Source organism: Nanorana parkeri, unplaced genomic scaffold, assembly GCF_000935625.1.
Source record: "Nanorana parkeri isolate BGI_ZX_2015 unplaced genomic scaffold, ASM93562v1 scaffold281, whole genome shotgun sequence".
In the NCBI taxonomy this organism is placed as follows: domain Eukaryota; kingdom Metazoa; phylum Chordata; class Amphibia; order Anura; family Dicroglossidae; genus Nanorana; species Nanorana parkeri.
The window spans coordinates 1,310,554-1,332,593 of NW_017306549.1; the positions used below are offsets into that span (position 1 = coordinate 1,310,554).

Below are 22,040 nucleotides of genomic sequence, written 5' to 3' on the forward strand. Positions count from 1 at the left end.
TATATATAAATATTATGAAGTTACCATTAGTAAACAACCATTATTTTTGGGTTACTCTACAAGGACATATTTAGTTATTTTAGATTTTAATCCTTAAACTTCAGTCAAACTATCAGATCTTTCTGCTACTACAAAGTTCTGCTTTCAGCATTGTAATTTGTTTTTCTTTAATTCAGCTAACCCTTACGGAATCTGCTTAATGGCAAACATTGAAAGAGCTTTCTAATTTTGTTAAGACTGTCTTTTTTTTCTTTTCTAGCAAAGATGTCAAGGAAGTTAAGCCTACCTACCGAGTTAAAGCCTGAACTAGGTAAACCCAAGATTTCATGAAAACGTTTTCATAAGTGCCTAATATGTGTTACTAACTTATATTGTTATTCCTGCTGCTTTCATCATAAAGCTTTTGTGTGCTGGGCACCTGTGAACAACGGCAGCATTTTGTAGAGTCTTTAACCTAACTGTTTTAAAAGCGATTTCTTTGAAAATGTGTTCCTTATGTTTACTGTTATTACAAGCATTATGCAATCCATTGGATAGCCATTAGGGAACAAGCAAAAAGTCAAGTATAATTTTGCTTTTTTTTTTTTTTTTCTTCTTCTGCTCCCTAGCCTGCTTCCATAGGCATTTGGCCATGTTATCCATTAATCCCTAATATTAATTATAATGTCCTGAAGTTTGACTTCTTTACCAGGACTATGGTAATATGATAACCATATTTAAACCCAAACATGTTATAAATTGTGGCTTACCAGTCCTTAGATGTTGTAACTGCATTAGGTTTCCTTTACCAGGCCTATTTTTCTTGTGTTTTCACCTGGTAATTTTGCAAATAACAACATACTTCTGTCGTATTTGTCATCCAGGCAAAGGCAAGGCATTTTCTGGCAAGATCAACAAGTATTTTCTGTACTTGCTGAAAATGTCTTGTTTCAAAAATCAAAACCAATGCAGACACCAAATCTAAGGACTGATCAGCTGCAATATTTTAGGTTTTTGGGTTTAGACATCCTTTAAGTGTGGTATCATGTATCGGCAGGCTCTTCAGCATAACATCAGCATGGATCTTACAAAAAAGCAGAGAAAAATGTGATCACCTGTGTTTGATCAAAACATGTACAGTGTTAAAGGCTAAAACTATTTTTAGAGCCTAAACAAGGAACCACCCTAAAACAAAGTGTTGTATAGCTGTGTATGGAAACTATTTGCCGATGGCTATGATTGTGTGTTATGTATGTGGAATGTTGTGTGAGCACAGCTTTTGTTTATGAGCATGTTTATTGAACAGAGAAGACTGAAAAACATTTTCCTTGTCTGTTGTAATTTTAGATGTCCGAGACAATTCCTTTAGCCGGTCACGGAGTTCAAGTGTGACCAGCATAGATAAAGAATCACGAGAGGCAATATCTGCTCTTCATTTCTGTGAGACTTTTACCAGGAAACCTGACTTATCTACGTCATCATGCTTATGGGTTGGGACCACGCTAGGTACTGTGTTGGTCATTGTTTTAGGCTTGCCACCATCCGGAGAGCAAAGACTTCTTCAGCCTGTCATTGTATCTTCAAGTGGTAAGCAACCTTTATTACGAATATTCGTCGGGGTGTTTTTTATTAATTTTATTATGACTACACTTTGGTGTATTTTTCTGATGTTTGTGGGGCTTTACATGGCAATGGTGTGAGGTGGGAGGGCTTAAATTATCGCAGAATATTCCAGGTTACATTATACCTGTTACGGTATAATACCTGGTAAATGGGCATGGTCATTCAGAAGTGGGCATCTCCAAGTGCTTGAAAGCATGGCCCGCATTTCCTCAGAATTTTCTTAAAGCCACTAACCCCAGGCAGCCATATTATGCAAATGCCAACACCTAGGACAGTGACCATTTATCTGGTATAAGACCAGCACAGGTTTGCATTTGTTAATTTAGAAGATTGAAGTGCCCTGGAGGCTAATTTCAAATATAGAAAAGTTGAAACTGGTAATGGCACATCTGTATTTCAAGGGCTCCCTGCAGCAATGGTTTTTCATGTAAGTCTATACCTTGTGAGGCTTCCATCCACTTATTTACCTACTTATACTTGTTCCTGGTAGCTTTTCTTCCACCTTCACATTTTCTTTTCGCATTTTGTATACCACAATTACCTTAATTTGCAGCTAGTACTGGAAATGTTCCATGCCATGCTCTCCAGCATTTCCTGAGTTAAGCTGGATGGAAATGCATATAAGTATACAAATGGACTGTGTAGCGCCACTATGCTACAAAAAAAGGTTTTGTGCTTAATTAGGATGTAGGCATAGCAGGAGACAACGGAAGCTTGCGTTCAAACACCCTGACCCTACAGTACAGAGTAGGTCACCTACATTATAGTGAGAGGTTTGTTATATCATCGGTTGATTTCCTTGCCTATCGCAAGTCAATATTCTAGCTCCAGACATTTAATACTTCATAACTCCCTTGTCTTGAGATAAATGATACAAAGGATTGGTTACACATAAAGATTTAAAACAAGCACAAACATGCAGGCTAAATCTTGGAAAGCATATCTAGTAATAATTTAGGTCTCTGTGTGATTATAATGATTTCAATATTCATATTCGTTTGGTGGTCAAGTTTGAGTGTCAATTTCAGTAATTATAGCTAAATATTTGTGTCTCAAAATCCTGCCAGTTATGTGGGTTTAAAACCCAAATCTTAACTTTTTTTTATTATAGGTCAGCTTTAAAGCTTTGAGCCAAGCCTAAACCTACCTGTAGACATTACAATTGTATGCATATGCCAACACCTGTTATTTAACTGGGAAAAGCTGGGCTTGGTATCTATTTTTTTAACTCAAATAGTAGAACATCTAAAATGTTAATTGTGCCTAAGTACTACACTAAAAATTTTAACTTTTGTCTGGAATATCTCCTGAAAATAGCAGTGTACTTTCTGGTATGTGAGTGTGCCTAGGCACACCATGTGCTTACAGCCATATAGCTGTATACTGTATCTGCAGTGGTGTGAGATCACTGCTGTCTCTGACTGCTCTTCTCAAGAGATTTGAAGTGAGATTTAGCAATGCCACTACTGTGCTTATCACTGTTCTCCTTGCTAAAGGCTCTGACATGAGTAAGCAAAAGACCTGCCTCTACCAAGCTGGCCACCTCCACACACACAGTGCAGAACAAAGCATGGTAAGTCAGTAAAGGGGAAAATATCTGCTGCAGGGAGGCCACAGGCAATACCAAGTCCTTTTATTTTAAAATGACTGTTTTGCTTGTGCTGACTACCAGTGCTCATCTCCTTCTGCAAATGCTAGTTTCCTGGCAGTCTCTGGTTTCATAACTTTTTTGGTATATACTGATCTGGAATATCATGCAAGAAGTGAAGCTGTCACTTCTGATCTACATACTTGTTGTGGGTCAGTGGTATGCAAAGTTTTAAAGGCGCTAAATCATCATGATCACCAAACAACTTGCATTTTCAAAAAGAGAAATTCTAGAGGTGTGTTGGAATAACATCTGTAGCATAAATTACGTGGTCTTACAATTTTTTTAATTTCACTGTAATTTTTATTTTTTTACAGGAACAATACTGAGGCTAAAGGGCGCAATCTTAAGGATGGCATTTTTAGACTCTCAAGGAGTTATAATTCCACCAGCATGTGAACCCTGGAGAGAACCGAATGCACCTGAAGATAAGGATGACAGGGAGCGATTGAAAAAACGGAGGCCAGTTTCGGTGTCGCCCTCCTCGTCTCAGGAAATTGGTGAAAACCAATATGCAGTGATATGTTCTGAAAAGCAGGCAAAAGTTATCTTACTGCCCTCCCAGAACTGCATTCATAAACACAACATAACCGAGACTTCTTTTGTCCTCCGTGGAGATATAGTGTCACTGGGTACTAGTCCCTGCCTTGCATGTTTCTGTGCCAATGGACACATTATGACTTTTAGGTAAGAGAAAAAACCCATAACAATTTAATCCTATGTAGTAATGTTCACATTGAGGCCTCATTCACACTGCCGCACATATACGCGCGAATTGTACCATATGCAACACATGCAAATAAATGGCTCCATTCACATAGCCGCGTATGGAGCTGTATATTTGCGTAGCGTATATATGCGCAAAAACAGAATGGAACAGAGATGCGTCCAGGCAGCATATTGCTGCATATTTACGCGCACATACGTGTGTTTACATGCGTACAGCACATTAAAAGTTCCATTATGAGTGATGCATTCTGAGATGGCATATAGTGCACACATATACGCATGTACGCACGTATAGGCGTATAAATACGCGCATATACACACACGTACATACGCAATATACAATTTTCCTCTTGCGTTGTGTGTGTATGAGGCCGTAGGCTAACATTGGCCAACAGTTATATTTACAGTTATTTGATAAAGAATTTTGACAATACCTTCTTGCCTGCAGTCTGTATAGAAACGTTCCCCAGCATGATGGGGAACGTTTGTAGGGATACGTTCATGTAGGGGATACACTCATAAATGTCTCTTCTTCAGTAGCCACTAGCATTTGCCCACACTGGGAAACACTTAGAGTGCCTTGGTCTTTTACTCAAAAGACCAAAACTGAGATGATCAAAAATACCACAATATAAAGAGTGCAGCCTGCCAGTATGTGTTATAATAAACTAATTCTAAGCTCTAAATAATAATCCTTAAATTTAAAAAATCTACAGTCTATCTTAACCAGAAGTACTATGTAGGGTACATTGTTACCATAGTGGAAAAAAAGATTTTCTGATGTGCTAAATAAAACACTTTTCTGTATTAAAAGGTACATTATAAACCACAAAGATAATCCAGATTGACCATACACATTCCTTTTTTTTAATCAGATGTGGAATAGAGAATGTGAGAGATTTTTTGTTTTGAATTGTGGTGCTGATATACGTATGTCCACTGCTTTACAATAACTATTCTTTAGATATAGTAATATGAATGTACAGCGCTACCTATTCAAAAAAGTTTTATGTGAACAATATCTTACCCTAATAACTGTACATGATTAATCCCTCTAAAAAATGGATAAAGTTCATCAATAACTAGTGCATCATAAAGCTATAAATATTCGATAAATGAGTACCACTTATAACTGTATAAGAAGTGCAAAGCGCTAGTGAATTAAATGCCACTGAACATAAATAAACAATTTAATTGTAATTAATGCATGATTAATTACTAATAAAGTGCATCCAGATCAAAGATATGTGATAAAGTGAACTAATTAATCACAAGATGATGATTAAATATCTCTTAAAAAATTCAAATAGCAAAAAAATGTATAATATTTCATGTGGGTGTTCAAGTAGTATTCCATAAAAGTGCTAAAAAAGTTCAAAAGTGCTCAGTGTAACATAGGTGTCTTAGTGCAATCACAAAACAAAAAATGAGTGATCCGCAATATCAAACTTCAAAGTGCCCAAATGGTTAAAGGTGTCTCTCTCCACGTGAATAGGTAAAGCTTTCTTTCCACACTCACCAGAACGATTTGACCCTCTGCAAAGAGATGGTCAAATAAAGTGTGATGTTAAATTGCGCTCAAATGCACTAAATTTCCTCCTCTGGTGTCTGTGTTTTAAAGATAATGTTTTTAATGTTTTTATTGGTTTTTATTGGATTTACATACGTAAAACAGGAGATAGAAAATACCCGGTCTGTAATATTCCAACCAGTGTCCGGGGAACGGAGCAGACTCTTCCAGTAACGAAGAAAGAGTGCGCAAGCCCCCTTCCTTGAGAGCCACAGAGAGGGGGGTGAAGTCCGTACCCCGCCGTTCCCTATGTTGAGCTGGGGGGAACTCTGGGTTGCCCATGAAGGTTATCTCTCAAGAAAGACAACAGAGCCCAACATGCGGTCCCCCAGCTCCCACCTGGAGCTGCAGGAGCACAATCTAATGGGGGCAAGGAATGCAACATGGTCCGGGAGCCCCCTAGACCAGCAAATGAAAAGTAACACTTGTAGAACAATATAAAAGAACCTTCACAATGGAATGACTAAAGTATAAGGAACACGTGATGTAGAACGTTTCAGGACAGCAGAACCTTCAATGTTCAGGGCAAAGAGATCAGCAACACAATAATAAGCACCAGGGCGGGCAAAACACCACATATGATTCCGGGGTAGGCATGGCACTGTGCGATGGTGAATGAACAGTGCATGGTAGGTGGTAAAAGGGCATGGCCGGCAGCCTTGTGCAGCAGTACGATATCGTGAGTGTCCCTGGGACGTAGCGTGCCATAGGACCATAACCGTCATCACATACTGTCCTCTGGGGCTGAACATGGCATCTCGCTGTCAACTGAAAAAATGGAAACAACCTGGACTGTCAGGAGTTTAACGCGGAGTGGGTCTGGATGAGGATCTCCGTTCTCTGCGGGGCTTGGGGGTGACCATGTGCCACTGGTCCCGGCTCGGTATGTGAGTGAGGTCCGGCAAGGAGGGATCAGGCCAGGCTTCAATGGCGACTTCCTGTATACCCAGAGCTGCGACAAAGGCCTGTAGATCCGATGGCGCTCTGAAGAAATGAACCCTGCTGTCCTTTCGTACAGAGAGGGAGAACGGGAAACCCCAACAATAAGGTATTCCAGCCTCCTGTAGCTTTAGAGTGAGCGGACGGAGAGCCCTCCGTTTGGCAAGGGTGCGCCTCGACAGGTCGGGAAATAGGGAGATCTGTGCACCATCAAAATCCAGAGGGCCACTAGCCATGGGTCATGATCTCTTCCTTGCATATATAGTAATGCACCCTGCATAGTACATCACGAGGGCGAGTTGCGTTGGGGTTACGGAACCCAGGTACCCGGTGTACTCTATCAATTTCATTGTGTTCTGTAACAGGGTTGCCAAGTAGGGTATTGAAGACGCCAACCACTGTGGCCCGGAGATCTCGTGTACCGGTGGCCTCGGGTATGCCCCTGAGACGAATGTTATTGCGCCTGCTGCGGTCTTCCTGATTGTCAATCATTGACCACATAAAATGCAGGGCTGTGTCGTGACGGTGGGCAGCTTGTTGCAGCTCTTCAACGGCCGAGGTCGCCGCGGGCATGACAGTTTCAAGAGAGTCCAGGCGCTGGTGGAAAGATTGGAGGCCCTCACGAAGCTCTGCCATATCTTGTTTGTGGGCAGACTCCAGCTTGTTAAATAGGCCTGCAATGTCTTGCTTCGTGGGCAGAAGTGCAAAGTACTTGTGGAACGAAGTAGGCACATCTGCATCCTCCCCTTCAATGTCACTGTGGTCCGCGGACTCCCGTCCTCCACTAGTGCGGGCCGACTGAAGAGATTCAGGGGAAGAAGGAGCCGGTGACGAGGCCCGTTTCTCCCTGCCCGTCGCCATCTTTGCACCTCGCGGCATCTGGGTAGAGCGCCCTGCTTTGGGAAAGAAGGTCTCAATAGCTCGCTTCCTGGTCGACGGGACCTTCGGTTCTTGCGAGCGAGAGCCCCGCTGTGTATTGCGACCCATATGGACCAAAAAGAAGGCGATAGGATAGGTTCTGGTACCGCTGGCCTAGGGGCTGGTGCCGGAGCTCTAGAACAGACATCCACTCACGGCCATAGCGAAACCACGCCCCCTGGTGTCTGTGTTTTAATCCGCAAAAGACTCAATTCCTCCTCCATTGCTCACATCATGTGATGGGGGTCATGAATATGTCATGCACAGAAGGCATGAGTTGGGGTATGTTAATATACGGAGTGTAGAGTGCAGGGGCCAGGAGTTTGTAGTGTACACAGTGCAGGGGTCAGATGTGTATAACATACAGAGTTCAGGAATGTGCAATGTACAAATTGCAGGGGTCAAGGGTAAAAGTAACGTACAGCCCAGCTAACAAAGTGTAGGTGTCGGGAGTATGTAATGTTCTTTTGGGTGCAAGGTGGAAGGCAGAGCAGGTCAGGGCTCGCGGCTGTAGTGCATCTACTGCCAGCCGGGGTATTTTACAATTGGAAAAGGGGAGGTTCCGCACAACTGTTTCTCAAAAAAGTAAATGTAACCCCTTTTATTACTGTTGCCAAAGACTGAAAAAAAAGTTTTTCATCATCCCTTCACCAGAAAATAAAAACAGACATGCAGTTGTCTGTTCCTTCAGGAAATGTATCAGTGTACACCAGGGGTCCTCAAACTTTTTAAACATGGGGCCAGTTCACTGTCCCTCAGACATTGCTTGGGGCCGGATCATAGTTTGAAAAACAGGGGGGCGTGGCTGTGGTGCCGCACCGCCACGCCCCCTCTCGTCCCAGAACAAAAGGGTTTTTTTACATTCTGTTAGGAAACATTTATCACCCAATTTTTCGGTAAAATATAAAAGTCGGGGTCACGTTGGGTAAATAGACACCAAACATGTCAAGCTTACAAATTGCGCGCACTCGCAAAATCGCAAAAAACCACCATACCCAAAACTGACCAATTCTGGCCCGTGGGCCGTAGTTTGAGGACCCCTGGTGTACACCATGTTACAATATTATTTTTTTTTGTATAATAGCTGACAAATTGCAAAAAAGTTAATATTCATGCATGTACATTTTATCAGTTTCCCTGCAGCAATGGTGATTTCAATTAACTGCAGCAATAGGTTTAGAACATAACAATTTCTTTAGTAACCTTTTGAGACAGAAATGACAGAAATATGAGTTCTGAAATTATATCAGGTGCAGTGCAAACATTTATGACAAATCCTTACTTAACCACTTGAGTATTACCCCTTCATTACCAGGCCAGGCTGTGATAGTTTATATCATTTTTTTAGACAGACAGGTCTGCTTTATGGTGCTATTTAATAACCACTGGATTTTGTATTATTTACTCTATAAAGGAAAAATTACCAAAAATTTGGGTTTGCACTTTAAACCTCTTTGGATGAGGATGTCACCAGCACACCAGGCACGACAAAAACACATGGGTCAGTGCGAATCCATTTAATGATATGTCACTCGGAAAATCAAGCGCTTTCGGGGGCCACACAGGGTCCCCTTCATCAGGCTCAGAGTGGACTCATCACACACTGGTGACATCCTCATCCAAAGTTGTTCTATATGCGGCGCCATCCGCTGTCATTTCGAGCACCTGTTTAACGTCTTTGGGATTTCCGGTAAGGAGTGCTACAGGACTTGTGACGTTTGCACTTCAAACCTCCTCCCACCTTTAAAAAAAAAAAAATCCCATCCCATTCACGTGGTCAGTGGCACCTTAAGACCACCCCACCTTCACCTTATCTGCCATGATTCTCCTTCTGCCTTGGTTTACAAACATTCAGCCCATTCACAAGGGAGGAAAGGGGAGCCATTTAGAATAGTGGCTATCATTAAGGTCCCTTGGTGGACATGTTAGCAATTTTTGTAGCTGTTTTATGCCTTTTCAATAAAGAAACGCCATTAAGATGATTCCTACTAATGACCGTTTTTTTCTACTTCATTTTGTTGATTGGGTCTGGCAGAGACTTATGCTGGTTCCCATGAAGTATTGAGTCTGAGAAGGTAGAGAGGCTAACATGCCCCGGTCCAACATGCATCCAGAATTGCTGGGTAATAACAAAGGTGCAGCCTTATTAACAGCCATGTATTCCAAACAGCCTGCACTTATTCAGGGAGGGGTTTTTGATTCATTTTATATAATCTCACTATTCCCAGTCTGGTTATACTAAACTTTCACATTGTAGATCTGCAAAAGTAGCTGGAAGTTACCACTACTTACTTAAGTATAGAAGAAATGTCACCACAACTGAAAAATCGTTTTTGACCCCTTTCCCTAGACAACCCAGGGCAATGTAGCTGATCCATGGTGGTGTTGCTCAGCTAGCATGGAATTTCCCCCCACCGCTGTCCGACCCTGCGGTTAGCAAGGAGACAAATCTATAAATAGGTTTGAATGACAGCACTAGCCTCTGCCAGCAGGCGCTGCTCTCATTCACGCATGCATCTCAGCTGCCTTAGAAAGCAAAGGGGGGTGATGTCAGAGCTGGGGGAAAGCTCCATGCACAAGTGTGCAGCCTGTCGAGGAGATAGAGCGGGAGACTAAAAGTCACTGTTTGCCATGAGCTGGGCAGAACTCTGGCCAGAGTGTCCCAGGTTGCTAAAAGCTAGGCAGAGAGATATTTAAGTGCTATACACATCTCCCCTCCCGGCTTTTAGCTACCTTGGACGATGTAGCAGGCCTCCCACCCAGCTCCTGGCAACCAGTGATGTCACTGGTTGCCAGGAGCTGGGCAGGATGCTGGCCAGAGTGTCCCTGGTTGCTAAATCAGGCAGAGAGATGTGCATGGGAGAGGGGTGGGAGAGAAAAAAAAAGGTGCCTCCATGAATCGGTGAACTTTCTTTGACTCGCGGAGTGTCACCCCCCCTTTAAGTGGTGCCCAGGGCATGTGCCGTACCCTGGATATGCCGATGCACAGCACACAGAGAATTTTTAAATGTTGGTATTCTTCTTTAACCCCTTCGTGACGGGAGACGTACAGTGTACGTCTTGTCACTTTGTGCCTATATGACTGGCCACGTACACTGTACGTGACGAGTTATATCAGGCTTTGTAATGCCGGTATTTGCTGATAAATATTTTATCTAGTTTTGGATAGAGTGAAGAGGGATTATAACACCTGGCAGTTTTTTATTGCTTGCTGTGTTGCTGTTAGAGAGATTCACCCTCTCAATTTGTTCTGGTGACTGTTACCACTGAGGGAAAGAAAATCCAAAATGTTGGGTTGCCATCAGAGAAGGAAAAAGATGGGGGATTTTATCTGACCACCAGGGAATTTCTCTCTTTGGAGGGGTTTCCTCTCATTTTCTGTTGTGGCTATTGGACAGGAAGTGAAGTGGAATCTCCCAAATGGGACATATATGGCTAAAAAAGGTGAAAGGGTTATAACCCCCCCTCCACTCTATCCAAACCAAAAAAAAAGTAAGTTTTGGCTTCAGCTTTGTTTAAAGTAAATAATAGCTGAATTAAGTTTAGTTTGCTAAAGCACCGTGTATCATAAACTTTTCATTTTTTTAAATACTGATCACCTTTTTATTCATCCTTTGCTACATCTTAGTCTTGCAACCTTTTTGCAGTCACTTGATTTCTACATAGTGTGGCAAATAATAATTTGATCCCCTGCAGAGTTTGTAAGTTTGCCCACGTACAAAGAAATGAAAGGTCTATAATTTTTATCATAGGTGTATTTTAAATGATAGAGACAGAATATCAACCAAAAATCCAGATAAAAACACGATACAAATGTTATAAATGTTCCTCACTTTACATGCACTCCAGGAAAGGCTGCATGACATTTCTCAGGGAGAATTATATAATGTGTTTCGAAATCGCTTCTTGTAGTCTCCATCATAAGCCTGTGTTACAGGGGGACAACGCAGTTGCGAGACAGGAACAGCGTGTTGTCACCCCATAACATGAAGTGTCTGAACAAGGATTTTTTTAAAAGCAGAATATGCAGGTATCATTTTTAATGAAAGCTGAAGATTTGCCAAGATAAATATGTCATAGCGTCTTTCTAAAATAATAAAGTGTATAAAGCAGCAAATGCCAGCACCGCAAATCCCCAACCAGCTACAACCTCTCACATGTTTCACCCTGTTGTCACTACCTCTATGTATAAGAATACAGGTGAAACATGTGAGAGGTTGTAGCTGGTTGGGAGTTTGCGGTGCTGGTATTTGCTGCTTTATATACTTCTATTCACCGTTATACTGGATTTTCTGTCGATTTTCAATTAAGTCTGGGGTATTGGAATTCTCTGGATAGTGCGCTCTGTTCTTCTACTACAACAAAATAAATTAACGTGTTAAAACATATATGAAATTTTAGTGAGTGGGTTTACATACATTTTTAGTATTTTGTAGCTCATTAGATGAAGTGCTGTGTTCTTGTGTGAGGTTCAAAAGTAGTTGAAATAACTACTAAAAAGGAGTAGACGGGGCAGTAGTACAAAGTATTATTATTATTATTATGCAGGATTTATATAGCACCAACAGTTTGCGCATCGCTTTACAAAATTGAGGGAGACGATACAATTTCAGTACAGGAGGTAGGAGGGCCCTGCTCCTGAGAACTTGCAATCTATTAGGAGGGGCAAGTGGTACAATAAGCACATGCTCATTTCTTTCTACCCATTTTGTTAAGTGTAATGAAAATAATTTAATAACTGTGTGTTCGTAAACTGTTTGCTGCATTTATTACTTTGCTCATAGTTCAACTGATATAAACTTTTCTGTTCTGTTTTCCAAAGTTTGCCAAGTTTAAGGCCGTTGTTGGATGTAAATTATTTGCCGATAACCAACATGAGGATAGCCCGAACGTTCTGCTTCGCGAACAATGGGCAGGCGTTATATCTGGTCTCAGCTACTGAAATGCAGAGAATGACCTACAGCCAAGAAACCTGTGAGAACCTACAGGTAACATCTGCCTATTCACTGACTGATGTTGTCACTCTATGGTTTTAGAATGTTTAAATTGAGACTAAACTCAGGAGTTAAAACTTAAATGTGCATTTAAGTACCTTAACTATAAACAAAAATGTATCTTATTTGTAGATCCTCAAATCATCTCTGAATTCATGCTGACAATGTCCTTCCTTCTGGAGGCTGGCTACTTTTGTTCCCCATGGTCCCTGTGTGTGTTGTAAAGTAGCCACCACTCCAAGCTCACTCCCATGACAAACTACAATCTCATGTTTAGTTATCTCATTTGTATTGGGATTGTAGTTCATCACGGGAGTGAGCTTTGAGCGATTGCTACTTAACCTCACACACAGGGACCATGTGGAGATAATTTAGCCACCCTCCAAACAAAGGACTTTAGAGATGATTTGAGGATCTACAGCCGAGTGAAACACAAATAAGATACATTTGTGTTATTAGTTAAGGTATTTACATGCATTTTTAATATGCAATTTCTAGTCTAAAACTAATATCATTTAAAAATGTGTATGCTGCAGTTAACTTTTTAAATGACCCTTTTATGAAAAAAGAAAAAAAAATCACTGTATGGCTAGCGTAAATGGAATAGCAAGCATCACAAATACTGCATATCTCTATTTACATTACTGTGCAAAATTATAGGCACTTTAAATGTAGTATACAAAACTTTGTCTTGATAATCATTTTTTGTCTTTTCGCATTAGTGTGTCAAATTTAAAAATATATAAATGTTAGTTTCCTACATGACTTTTGTAAAATTATATTTGGATGTTATTAAAAGGACCCCATCAGTAGCCTCCACTTTTTAACTAAAACCTTTGCAGCAGTAGGGAATAATAAACTGACACTTTCTTGTCTGTGCGCAGCTCTCCTGCTTAAAGGAGAACTATGGGGTAAGTGTTTTTCCCCATATTTCTCCTAAGGGTCACAGGAGGATATATACGAGCGTCCTCCCATGACCCAAAGCTCAGTATATCACAAGCTACAGCTCGCGGTATACTGAGACTGCCGCAGCCGGGACGGATCCCGACATTACTGTCAAGATCCACCCAGCTGCGTGAGAATATTTTCATCCATCTAACTTGCTTGTACTCCAGTACTAACATGCTGATATCACAGGGGGTGTTTTTTTAGCGTAGTCAGGGTTGATTACCAATCCCCTTGCTTGTCAATCAAAAGCTGACCATGTCTAGACGTGAATTAAATGCAAGGAATCTTGTGAGATGTAGTTTAGGCAGTGGTTTGTACAGCTGATGAAAATTGCAAGTGAATAAACCCTTCCAACAGAAGCAAAGGAGTTGAGCAGGGCAAGTAATTGTGAAAATGGTATACTTCCAAAAATACATGCAATGAATGTTTTCAGTATTAGAAATCCAATGTCATGCCTTTTATTATTGTCTCTAATTTTACTTGCAGACAAAGATGTCTAGCAAAAATAACAGTAACGTGTTGGAATAAACTCTACAACACTGGTGCTTGACCAGCCGCAGAAAGTGTTTTTCAGGAAAAGATTAGGGAATAAAAAATGACCTTTGTCGGGACCTCTGGCAGTTTTTTTTAGTTGATTCAATGCCTGTCACTTTGCAGGGCAGCTTTGATGGCATGTAAATATGGATAAAAGGAAGGAGTGTGAATTAAATAAAATGGAAATGAAAAGATCATTATAATTAATAAAAGAATGCAGTGGCATAGGACATATGGGAGCTACCACTGTTTTTTGTTTGTTTTTTTTAAAGCTAAAGGATCTTTTAGATCCTTTCTTCACTACCTAGTAATTCAGGACCTGGAACAATCTTGCATTAAAGTGGAACTAAACTATGACATCACCAGAGACATGGCTTGGTGTACAATGTGAATGCTTAGTAGGCAGATTGTAAATGAATACTCCAGAAGGCAACTTGGTGTGTTTATCGGTTTTAAAAACATTTAGTGAACTGCTCTAACTTGAGCTTTCTTTTGGGAAATAGATCAGTGAGTTTAGCTCTACCTTAATGTTTTTTATTTCAAGTGTATTTGTGATTAACTATGATAAAGGATTTCCAGGTTATTTTAAAGTGATCAGGTGATTACGGATATTCCATGTTCCAAAGATCGGCCACTGTCCACTAATAAACTGCAGAAGGAAAGTAATCCGGGTATGTAAAATTATAAAGGGGAGGAGGAGCTGCAGGAGCAGGACATAAAATTGTAAGGGGGAGGAGGAACTGCAGGAGCACTACTATTTCAGCATGGTAAAGCTGTTATATAATATTTAATATGCATTGTTGTTTCCATTCTAGTCACATGATACATGGGCAATGTAATATCTACATAATAAATACGACTCATATTATAGAACTTCCTCAGACATACAGAACAATTAACCTTCTGTGTATTTCTTTTTTTAGGAAATGCTAGGGGAACTGTTCACACCAGTTGAAACACCAGAAGCCCCTAACCGAGGGTTCTTCAAAGGCTTGTTTGGGGGTGGAGCACAATCACTTGACCGAGAAGACCTCTGATTTTTTGTCCTCAATAATTTACACTCAGTACCCCATAATGACAAAGTGAAAACAGAATTTTAGAAATGTCTGAATTTATTTAAAAAAAACTGAAATATCACATGAACTTAAATATTCAGACCCTTTACTCTGTACTTTGTTGAATCACCATTGGCAGCAATTATAGCCTCAAGTCTTTCTGGGTATGACGCAGTTCAGTTAGGTTGGATGGGGTCTATCGGTGGACAGCCATTTTCAGGTCTCTCCAGAGATGTTTAATAGGGTTCAAGTCAGGGCTCTGGCTGGGCCACTCAAGGATATTCACAGAGTTGCCCCTAAGCAGCTGAGCCGCCAGAATCGCTTCTACGGTAAAACTGACAGTCGCCTCTGCAAATGTAAACAGTCCCGGCGGCTTTAGACTGTTCAAACCAGCCCACTGGTCCCTAATGGGTTAAACTTGTCAGCATGAGAGCTCTCATTACACAGATGAGGATCAAAACAAACCAGAAGTCTGACTGTTACTGCCTGTAAACTTCCTGTTAGACCACTTCCATCCTTGTACTGCCAACTTTACACTTTAGTAATAATCAAAAATCACTGCGCTGGGAATGAGTGACTCGAAATCTAAATAACTAAATAGACCAGCAGCAACTTTGTGTATAAGTGAGTCTATTATGTGGCAAATAAGTTGCGCTCGGTCTAGTTGTGAATGGATGTGAAACTGCGCCACCACTTTAATGATCTGCTGGCATCTTCTTACCTTCCCTCTCTTACTGTGTACGGGAGGCTTACACCTGTTGGATTTGAACCCCCCTCCATGTTCTGATCTTTTCTCGACACCGCAGCATGATCACGCTGCATGCTCCACATCTGATTCCAGTCAGTGGATTTTAAAGTGAGGTTAGTGCATTCAGCTTGTGGCTGATCGAAGGTGGTTTGTTTGGCTACTAAGTGCTCTGGTCTTAAACTACCAATGGAATATCCTTCTTTCTACACTGACCTTATGCCTGTTCTTCAAGTTAAGACCCTGCTTGTTTTTTAATTACATTGGTCTACCCCTGACCTTCAACCTGTCACTGATTTCGCCTCACAACTTGTCAGATTACACGTACAAGTCAGCTGTCACTGTCCAAACTTTGGGTTTTGTGCTCCACTGTATCAAAATTATAACATCCACACTGTCAGCAACCCTGGTGAAGATGTGACATGCTATGGTTGTGACACAAAACGGTCCACCGCACCCCTGACCACAATTCTAACAATCCTATTCAATTAAGGACTTGCAAACTGCAGTACGATGACTCCAGGCTCTTGATAACATCGATGCATATTATTTTCTTTGTTTTCTAATTTGAGGGAGACTCAAATGCAAAATGTTAACTTGTCCAGTTGTTATTGGTTGGCCTTGAACAACTGATGTAGACAAAGAAGACATTTTTTTTTGAGACCCTTCCATGCGGAGCAGACTCCAGTTTGCGAGCAGCAGTATTCGGAAATCCAAAATTGCCCAGTGAGCACATTATTTGTGGAAAGGTAATGTATGAAATGCTACTTGACTGCCAGTTAGCTGTCATTAGCCAGGCACACAGGTTTTTGATCCTTAAAGCAGGAATGCTGCTTGCATAGTATTCACGGTCTTTAAATTGCCTAAAACAGTGAACTAATATACACAGACCTAAAGTACAATTGCCAATATTTGGTCGGATTTTACTGTGGGCATTATTTAAGAAATTCATTTTGTTTACTTTCCATATTTTAGTTGGAGAAACAGCATCTGGGAAAGCATCAAGGGGCCTTGCTCAGCACATTCCTGGATCTGGGGGCATTGAAGGAGTTAAAGGAGCAGCATCTGGGGTTGCTGGTGACTTAGCACGGGCTAGGTTGGCCCTGGACGAAAGAGGACAGAAACTAGGAGAGTTAGAAGATAAGACAGCTGCCATGCTCAACAGTGCAGACTCCTTCTCAAAGCAAGCTCATGAGGTATTGCAAATCCCATACCATCGAATGTACCAATGATTTCTCTTCATTTGAAAAGAGAAAAGCTCTCTATATGTAAATGCTTTATCACGTCGGGGTCTAGATCATCAGCAATGGAACCTGACTTCTCTTGTTTAGTATAGCTTGCTGATCATTTAACTATTTGTATGGGGGGCTTAAAATCTGTTATTGGTCAGTTTCTTCTGAAAATAATAATTTACATTTAGGCTTTCACCGATTTAGAATCATGCTGTGTGAATATGTTCTGACCTGGGAAGTCACTCATATGACTGCTTAGTCTGTCACCATTATGCATCTAATGACCTGATGTTAAAGAAGAACTTTATTCTGAACTCTTGCAGTGGCGCAGCCCCCACACTACAAGGGTTAAGTGCTCGTTTTTCTCCAGGGTGTAAAAAACCAGTTGTACTCACCCAAACCTCACAGCCGAGTGCTCCCTCCCGCCTTTCTCCTCCTCCACTGCAGCAATGGTATGTCTCTTAGTGTCCTCACATCCAATTTGCAGTGTATTGGACGTGATTACTCAAGAATCCTTAGACTGCTGGAGCTGAGGAGGAGAAAGGCTGGAAGGACCGTTCTTAAAGCCACCTGGATCCTAGGTTCAGGTGAGAATACATTTACTTTACACCCTAGATGAAAAGAAGCTCTTAACCCTTCCAGTGCGGGGGTAGCCACCCCTGTAAGGGTTAAGAATTATTTCCAGATTGCTACTTTAAAGTTGACCTGTCATTAGAGAAACTTGTTGCTGCCATAGCTGACCTTTGCTTTTGAGCTTGTGTGTTGACTCGCTGTCATGCTGACCCTCTTGCTTCATTATGCTGAGTCACTAACTTACAGTAAGTGTGCAGATTTTTAAAAAAATGACTTCAGTCTGAACATTCTGATCTGCATTCTTGTTCTGAGTCAGTGGTTCTGGAAATAATGAAGCCAGTGGATCAACATAATAGGGAACTGGAATTTTCAGAAGGAGGTAAGCAGTGGCAGGCACCATATTTCACTTGGCAGGTTTACTTAAAGGGGGCATGCTGACAATCACAACAGAGAGAACAAAACAAGGGATAGGGGATCAAAGGAGGAACTTGAAAGCAAGCTATCTTGACAGCAGGTCCCTGGAGGTACCATATTATTTTATTTAAAAAAAATTGTAAATCTGGCATTCAGTATTTGGTGTAAAGGTGACGGTGATGAGGCCCAAGGAAGAAATTATATTACAGACTGGGGGTTGCTTGTAGGCTCACAATTGGATATTTGGTCCATTAAATTTTTTTCTTAATATTGAAAAATGTTCACACTGCTGTGGGGAACACAGTTTGCTGCCAGTAGCATAGTTAGGTGGTCCTTTTTAAGTATCAAGTACAAGAAAAAGTTGGATGAGCTCCCCTCTCATCACACATCTCTTCAGATGTCCCAGAAGTGTGGCTTTGCTAAAGGCAGGAGGCGCCTTTGCACTGCAGCACAACTGATTGGCTACTTGTGCTGTCTCCTTCTCCTTAAGTCTCAGCTCTGCTGTTCAGGGATTAGAGACTGATAAAAAGTCAAATTCAGATTTTTACACTGCAGCTGAACTCCAGGAAGATGTATAATACAGAAATTAATGCAGATCTGTATTTATCAATCACTGAGTGTGTGTTTTTTTTGAGGGTTTTTAATGCATCAGGTGTAAGTGCCTGATTTGGTATCGGCCTTTTGCAATTACCTTTACAGCAGCTTTCAGACTTGAAGAGGGAGGTGCTGGACTGGGAACCAATCACATGTACTGCATAGAAATGTGCCAACAGGCAACATGCTGTTAGGAGAAGAGAGCAGAGCAGAGTAAGCAGAGTGGTCACTTCAGTCTGCTGTTGCTCTTTTACTGTCCAGTCAGAAGGTTGGGGGTGTGGAGGAGTCACCATTGCATTCCTTAACTTTAAGTGGTGTCATTCACATGGCTGTCCTGTGTGAGGGTGGTCTATAAATCTCAGCAATGTACAGTAATATAAATCCTTTGGCAAATGAAGCATCTCTCGTATATGTACTCCATACGTTTATTTAGCAGTTTTCGTGACGTTCAGCTTTTAAGTTTTCTAATTATTTTTTTTTACTTTGTTTTACAGATGATGATGAAATGCAAAGAAAAGAAGTGGTATCAATTCTGATAAACCAGACCCAAATATATCTGTTTGACTTCACCAGGAAGAAAGATTTTAACGAAAACACACATCCATTTTTCTCAACATTTCTTTCTGCAGGACAGTTGGGATCAAGGGATGTGCATTCATTTTGGTTACTGTTTCCTAGCACAAATCAAATACTGTCTTACCTCAGTCTCGTGGCTTTAACTGAGGAGCATTACATCCAAACAGAAAGAATCTCAGTATTTTCTCCAAGCTGTGTTATGAGGGACAAGACAGGAAGAGTGCAGCCAGCAATTTAGGTAGTGTGAGATGACCCAAGCAAAAATGACCGAGAGAAAATTGTTTTTGTTATGTTTTTTTCATTTCTTTGTTAATATTTTGTGCTTTTTAATTTTTGTCTTTACGGGTGTTTCACTTTTCTTAACAACAGAAAAAAATGGCGTTATCGAACGTTATATCTGGACTACTAGCATCTGCTGTCTGTTGGTTTGCCCACAGATTTCACTGGTTCTTATGGGACATATAATATAATTCTGTATTAACTGCAGTAACTGCACAAGTGAGGCCGGAGAGATACCTTCATCTGCAGAAAATGATTGGTCACTTTCCCCGATTTCAAAGGCACTTTGACCATGACATATTTATTTTTCATGTCTACATCGTTGTAGAGTTAATACCTGTTGAATCAGATTTGCCAATAATCCTGAGTGAATTCCTGGGACAGTTTTGGCCACTGTGCCAATAGTGTCCTTTCTTTGCCAGGATTCACCTGTGTGTCTCTATATGTCTGCCCACTTGCAGGTGAAAGTTCATCTACATTTTCACAAAACCCCTAATCTAAAATAAGCAGTCCAGATTTGTTGCATACATCATAAATATTTGTTGTCCCTTGGCACCTTATGCGTTTTTGGGACTATTGCATTATATTTGCCTTTCATATGTGGGTCCTCTGGCTCATAGCTTTCACAACCCTTTTGTCTCCTGTGATAATAAGTCTCAAATGTTTTCACATCAAATGCTCTGTTAACTTACTGTTCATGAAAGTGGGTGCCCTGCTGTTAAGAGGAGGTTAAGGAGGTATCTCAAGTTATGTTTAATGTTTTGTTAAAAGAAAAAAAAAAAGTTACATTACAAATTTATTTCCTGATCTTTTTTTAACTGGTGAACAGCTTTATTTTATTAGATTATATGAGTATGAAGGGTTCAACTTAAATTCATTTGCTCAAAAGTACCATATGTGTGTAGTCCAATCATACACAAACCATACATATCTATTTCCCTGTATGGCACAACCTAATATTACATACATCAGTAAAAATGATCAATAACTCTTTATGCATCACTCAACCTTCCTCAAAGATCTGCTAATGCACAGGTCTGTGTTTTAGTGTGCTGCGTGTAGTGCGGTTTCTAAAAAGTATATTCTCCATAGAGGTGAAGACTATTGCATTCAAAATGCATCAAAAACATGCACAGAAAGTGAAAATTGCAAAGCAGTCGTGAAAGGGTCCTTTCTCCAATATTTAAACTCCATTTATGTAATAACTCAGTCCAGTGTGCTCAATTTTACAATAATACCAAGTTGTCAATTGGATTTTCATAGTGATTTAAAATGAAGCATTGTAATGGCCGCTGAGCTATTTAGCTATAATAGCTGACCTATTAAAGGGATGTTAATATTACAATATATATATATATTACAACTTACCAGTCCGCAGATGTGGTGGCCACATTAATTTCCATTTCTCAGGCTGTAAACATTATCAGCAAGTACAGAAGATACCTGGTGATCTGGTCAGAAATTAAGTATCCTTGTCATTTTTGTAAGTGAAACTGAATGCATAAACCATTCTGATCTTTCTTCTGTAAACAAATGATCTCCCCTTATGGTTGAAACCAGTGGCTTCCTCTATTGGTACAGTGGAGTGACCAAGCATACCCACCCAGGAACAGGAAATGTGGTGTTTGCATGATTGCCAGATTAACATACAGCTACACAAGCCTGAACAAATGAAATGCAGCCACTTCTTCTAAGGACTGGTAAGCTGTAATATACTTTCTTTTTGGTTGATACATTTTAAAAGAAGAACTCCAGACAAAACTTTTCTTAACCCTTGCAGTGGGGCTACCCCCGCAGTGTAAGGGTTCGGTGCTCGTTTTGATCTGGGCGCAAAAATAACAGTAATAATCACCTGACCCTCGGAGGCAGCTGGTTGTTACAGCGCTCCCTCCTGCCTGTCTCCACTGCAGCGATGGTATGTCCCTCTGTGTGCTCACGTCCTATACACTGTGTATTGGATGTGATGACTCATAGGGTCCCAGACCGCCGGAGTGGAGGGGGAGAGAGGCTGGAAGGACAAGTCTAAAAGCCAGCCGTCTCCAGGAATCAGGTGAGTATTACTTTTTTTTATTCTGACATCTAGATGAAAATGAGCATTTAATCCTTGCAGTGTGAGGGTAGCCCCCACTGCAAGTGTTCAGAATAGTTTTGCCTGGAGTTCTTATTTAAGTGAGCCTTACAGGGTAATAGGACTATCATCCAAAGATTTTTCCAAGATTATCCATTTATTACTAATACAAATAGGTTATACAAGGCGCTACAAACAACACTAACCATGTGACTCCCATACTAGTCCCCAGTGCCCAATAACATTATGGTCCTTCTGAAGAAAGAACCCTTTTACCTAACAATCAGAGTCTGTTTTATATGTCCAGTATCCAAAGGAATGGAAGACAGCCTGGCTGCTGTGGGCCACAGGAACATTTCTTTCTTCAGGTGCTCCTTTTAGGTCTTTGCATGTTTTCTAGTTATCTTGACAGACTCACAAGAGAGTTCTAAATAATACAGCTGTGCTGCCATATGTATATGTGAAATGTTTAGGCCCAAACTATTCACGCAATTTTCAGTCACACATTTGGCACAACCCGACATCTTCTTCTGTTTTCTGCAATCAATCTTTCCAAAGTGCATGCTGCTGACTCCTGTTGTGATTTGTAGAAAGTCACGTATTTGGTGGGATCGCCTTAGTT

General features: G+C 40.8%; 1 protein-coding gene across 3 annotated transcripts in view; it reads left to right on the top strand.

Annotated features, from left to right (window-relative positions):
• Positions 1-19,702, top strand: part of STXBP5 (syntaxin binding protein 5) — a 321,945-nt gene extending 302,243 nt beyond the window's left edge. For 2 of the 3 annotated variants that reach the window (XM_018557367.1, XM_018557369.1), the window contains 7 exons: positions 260-310; positions 1,327-1,566; positions 3,568-3,937; positions 12,229-12,394; positions 14,806-14,917; positions 16,658-16,878; positions 18,990-19,702. In XM_018557367.1, the coding sequence (XP_018412869.1) occupies positions 260-310; positions 1,327-1,566; positions 3,568-3,937; positions 12,229-12,394; positions 14,806-14,917; positions 16,658-16,878; positions 18,990-19,031 (1,202 nt within the window). In that variant the 3' untranslated portion in view covers positions 19,032-19,702. The remainder of the gene's footprint in view (positions 1-259; positions 311-1,326; positions 1,567-3,567; positions 3,938-12,228; positions 12,395-14,805; positions 14,918-16,657; positions 16,879-18,989) is intronic. The other variant, XM_018557370.1, reaches the window with a different exon arrangement.
• Positions 19,703-22,040: the final 2,338 nt, after the last annotated feature.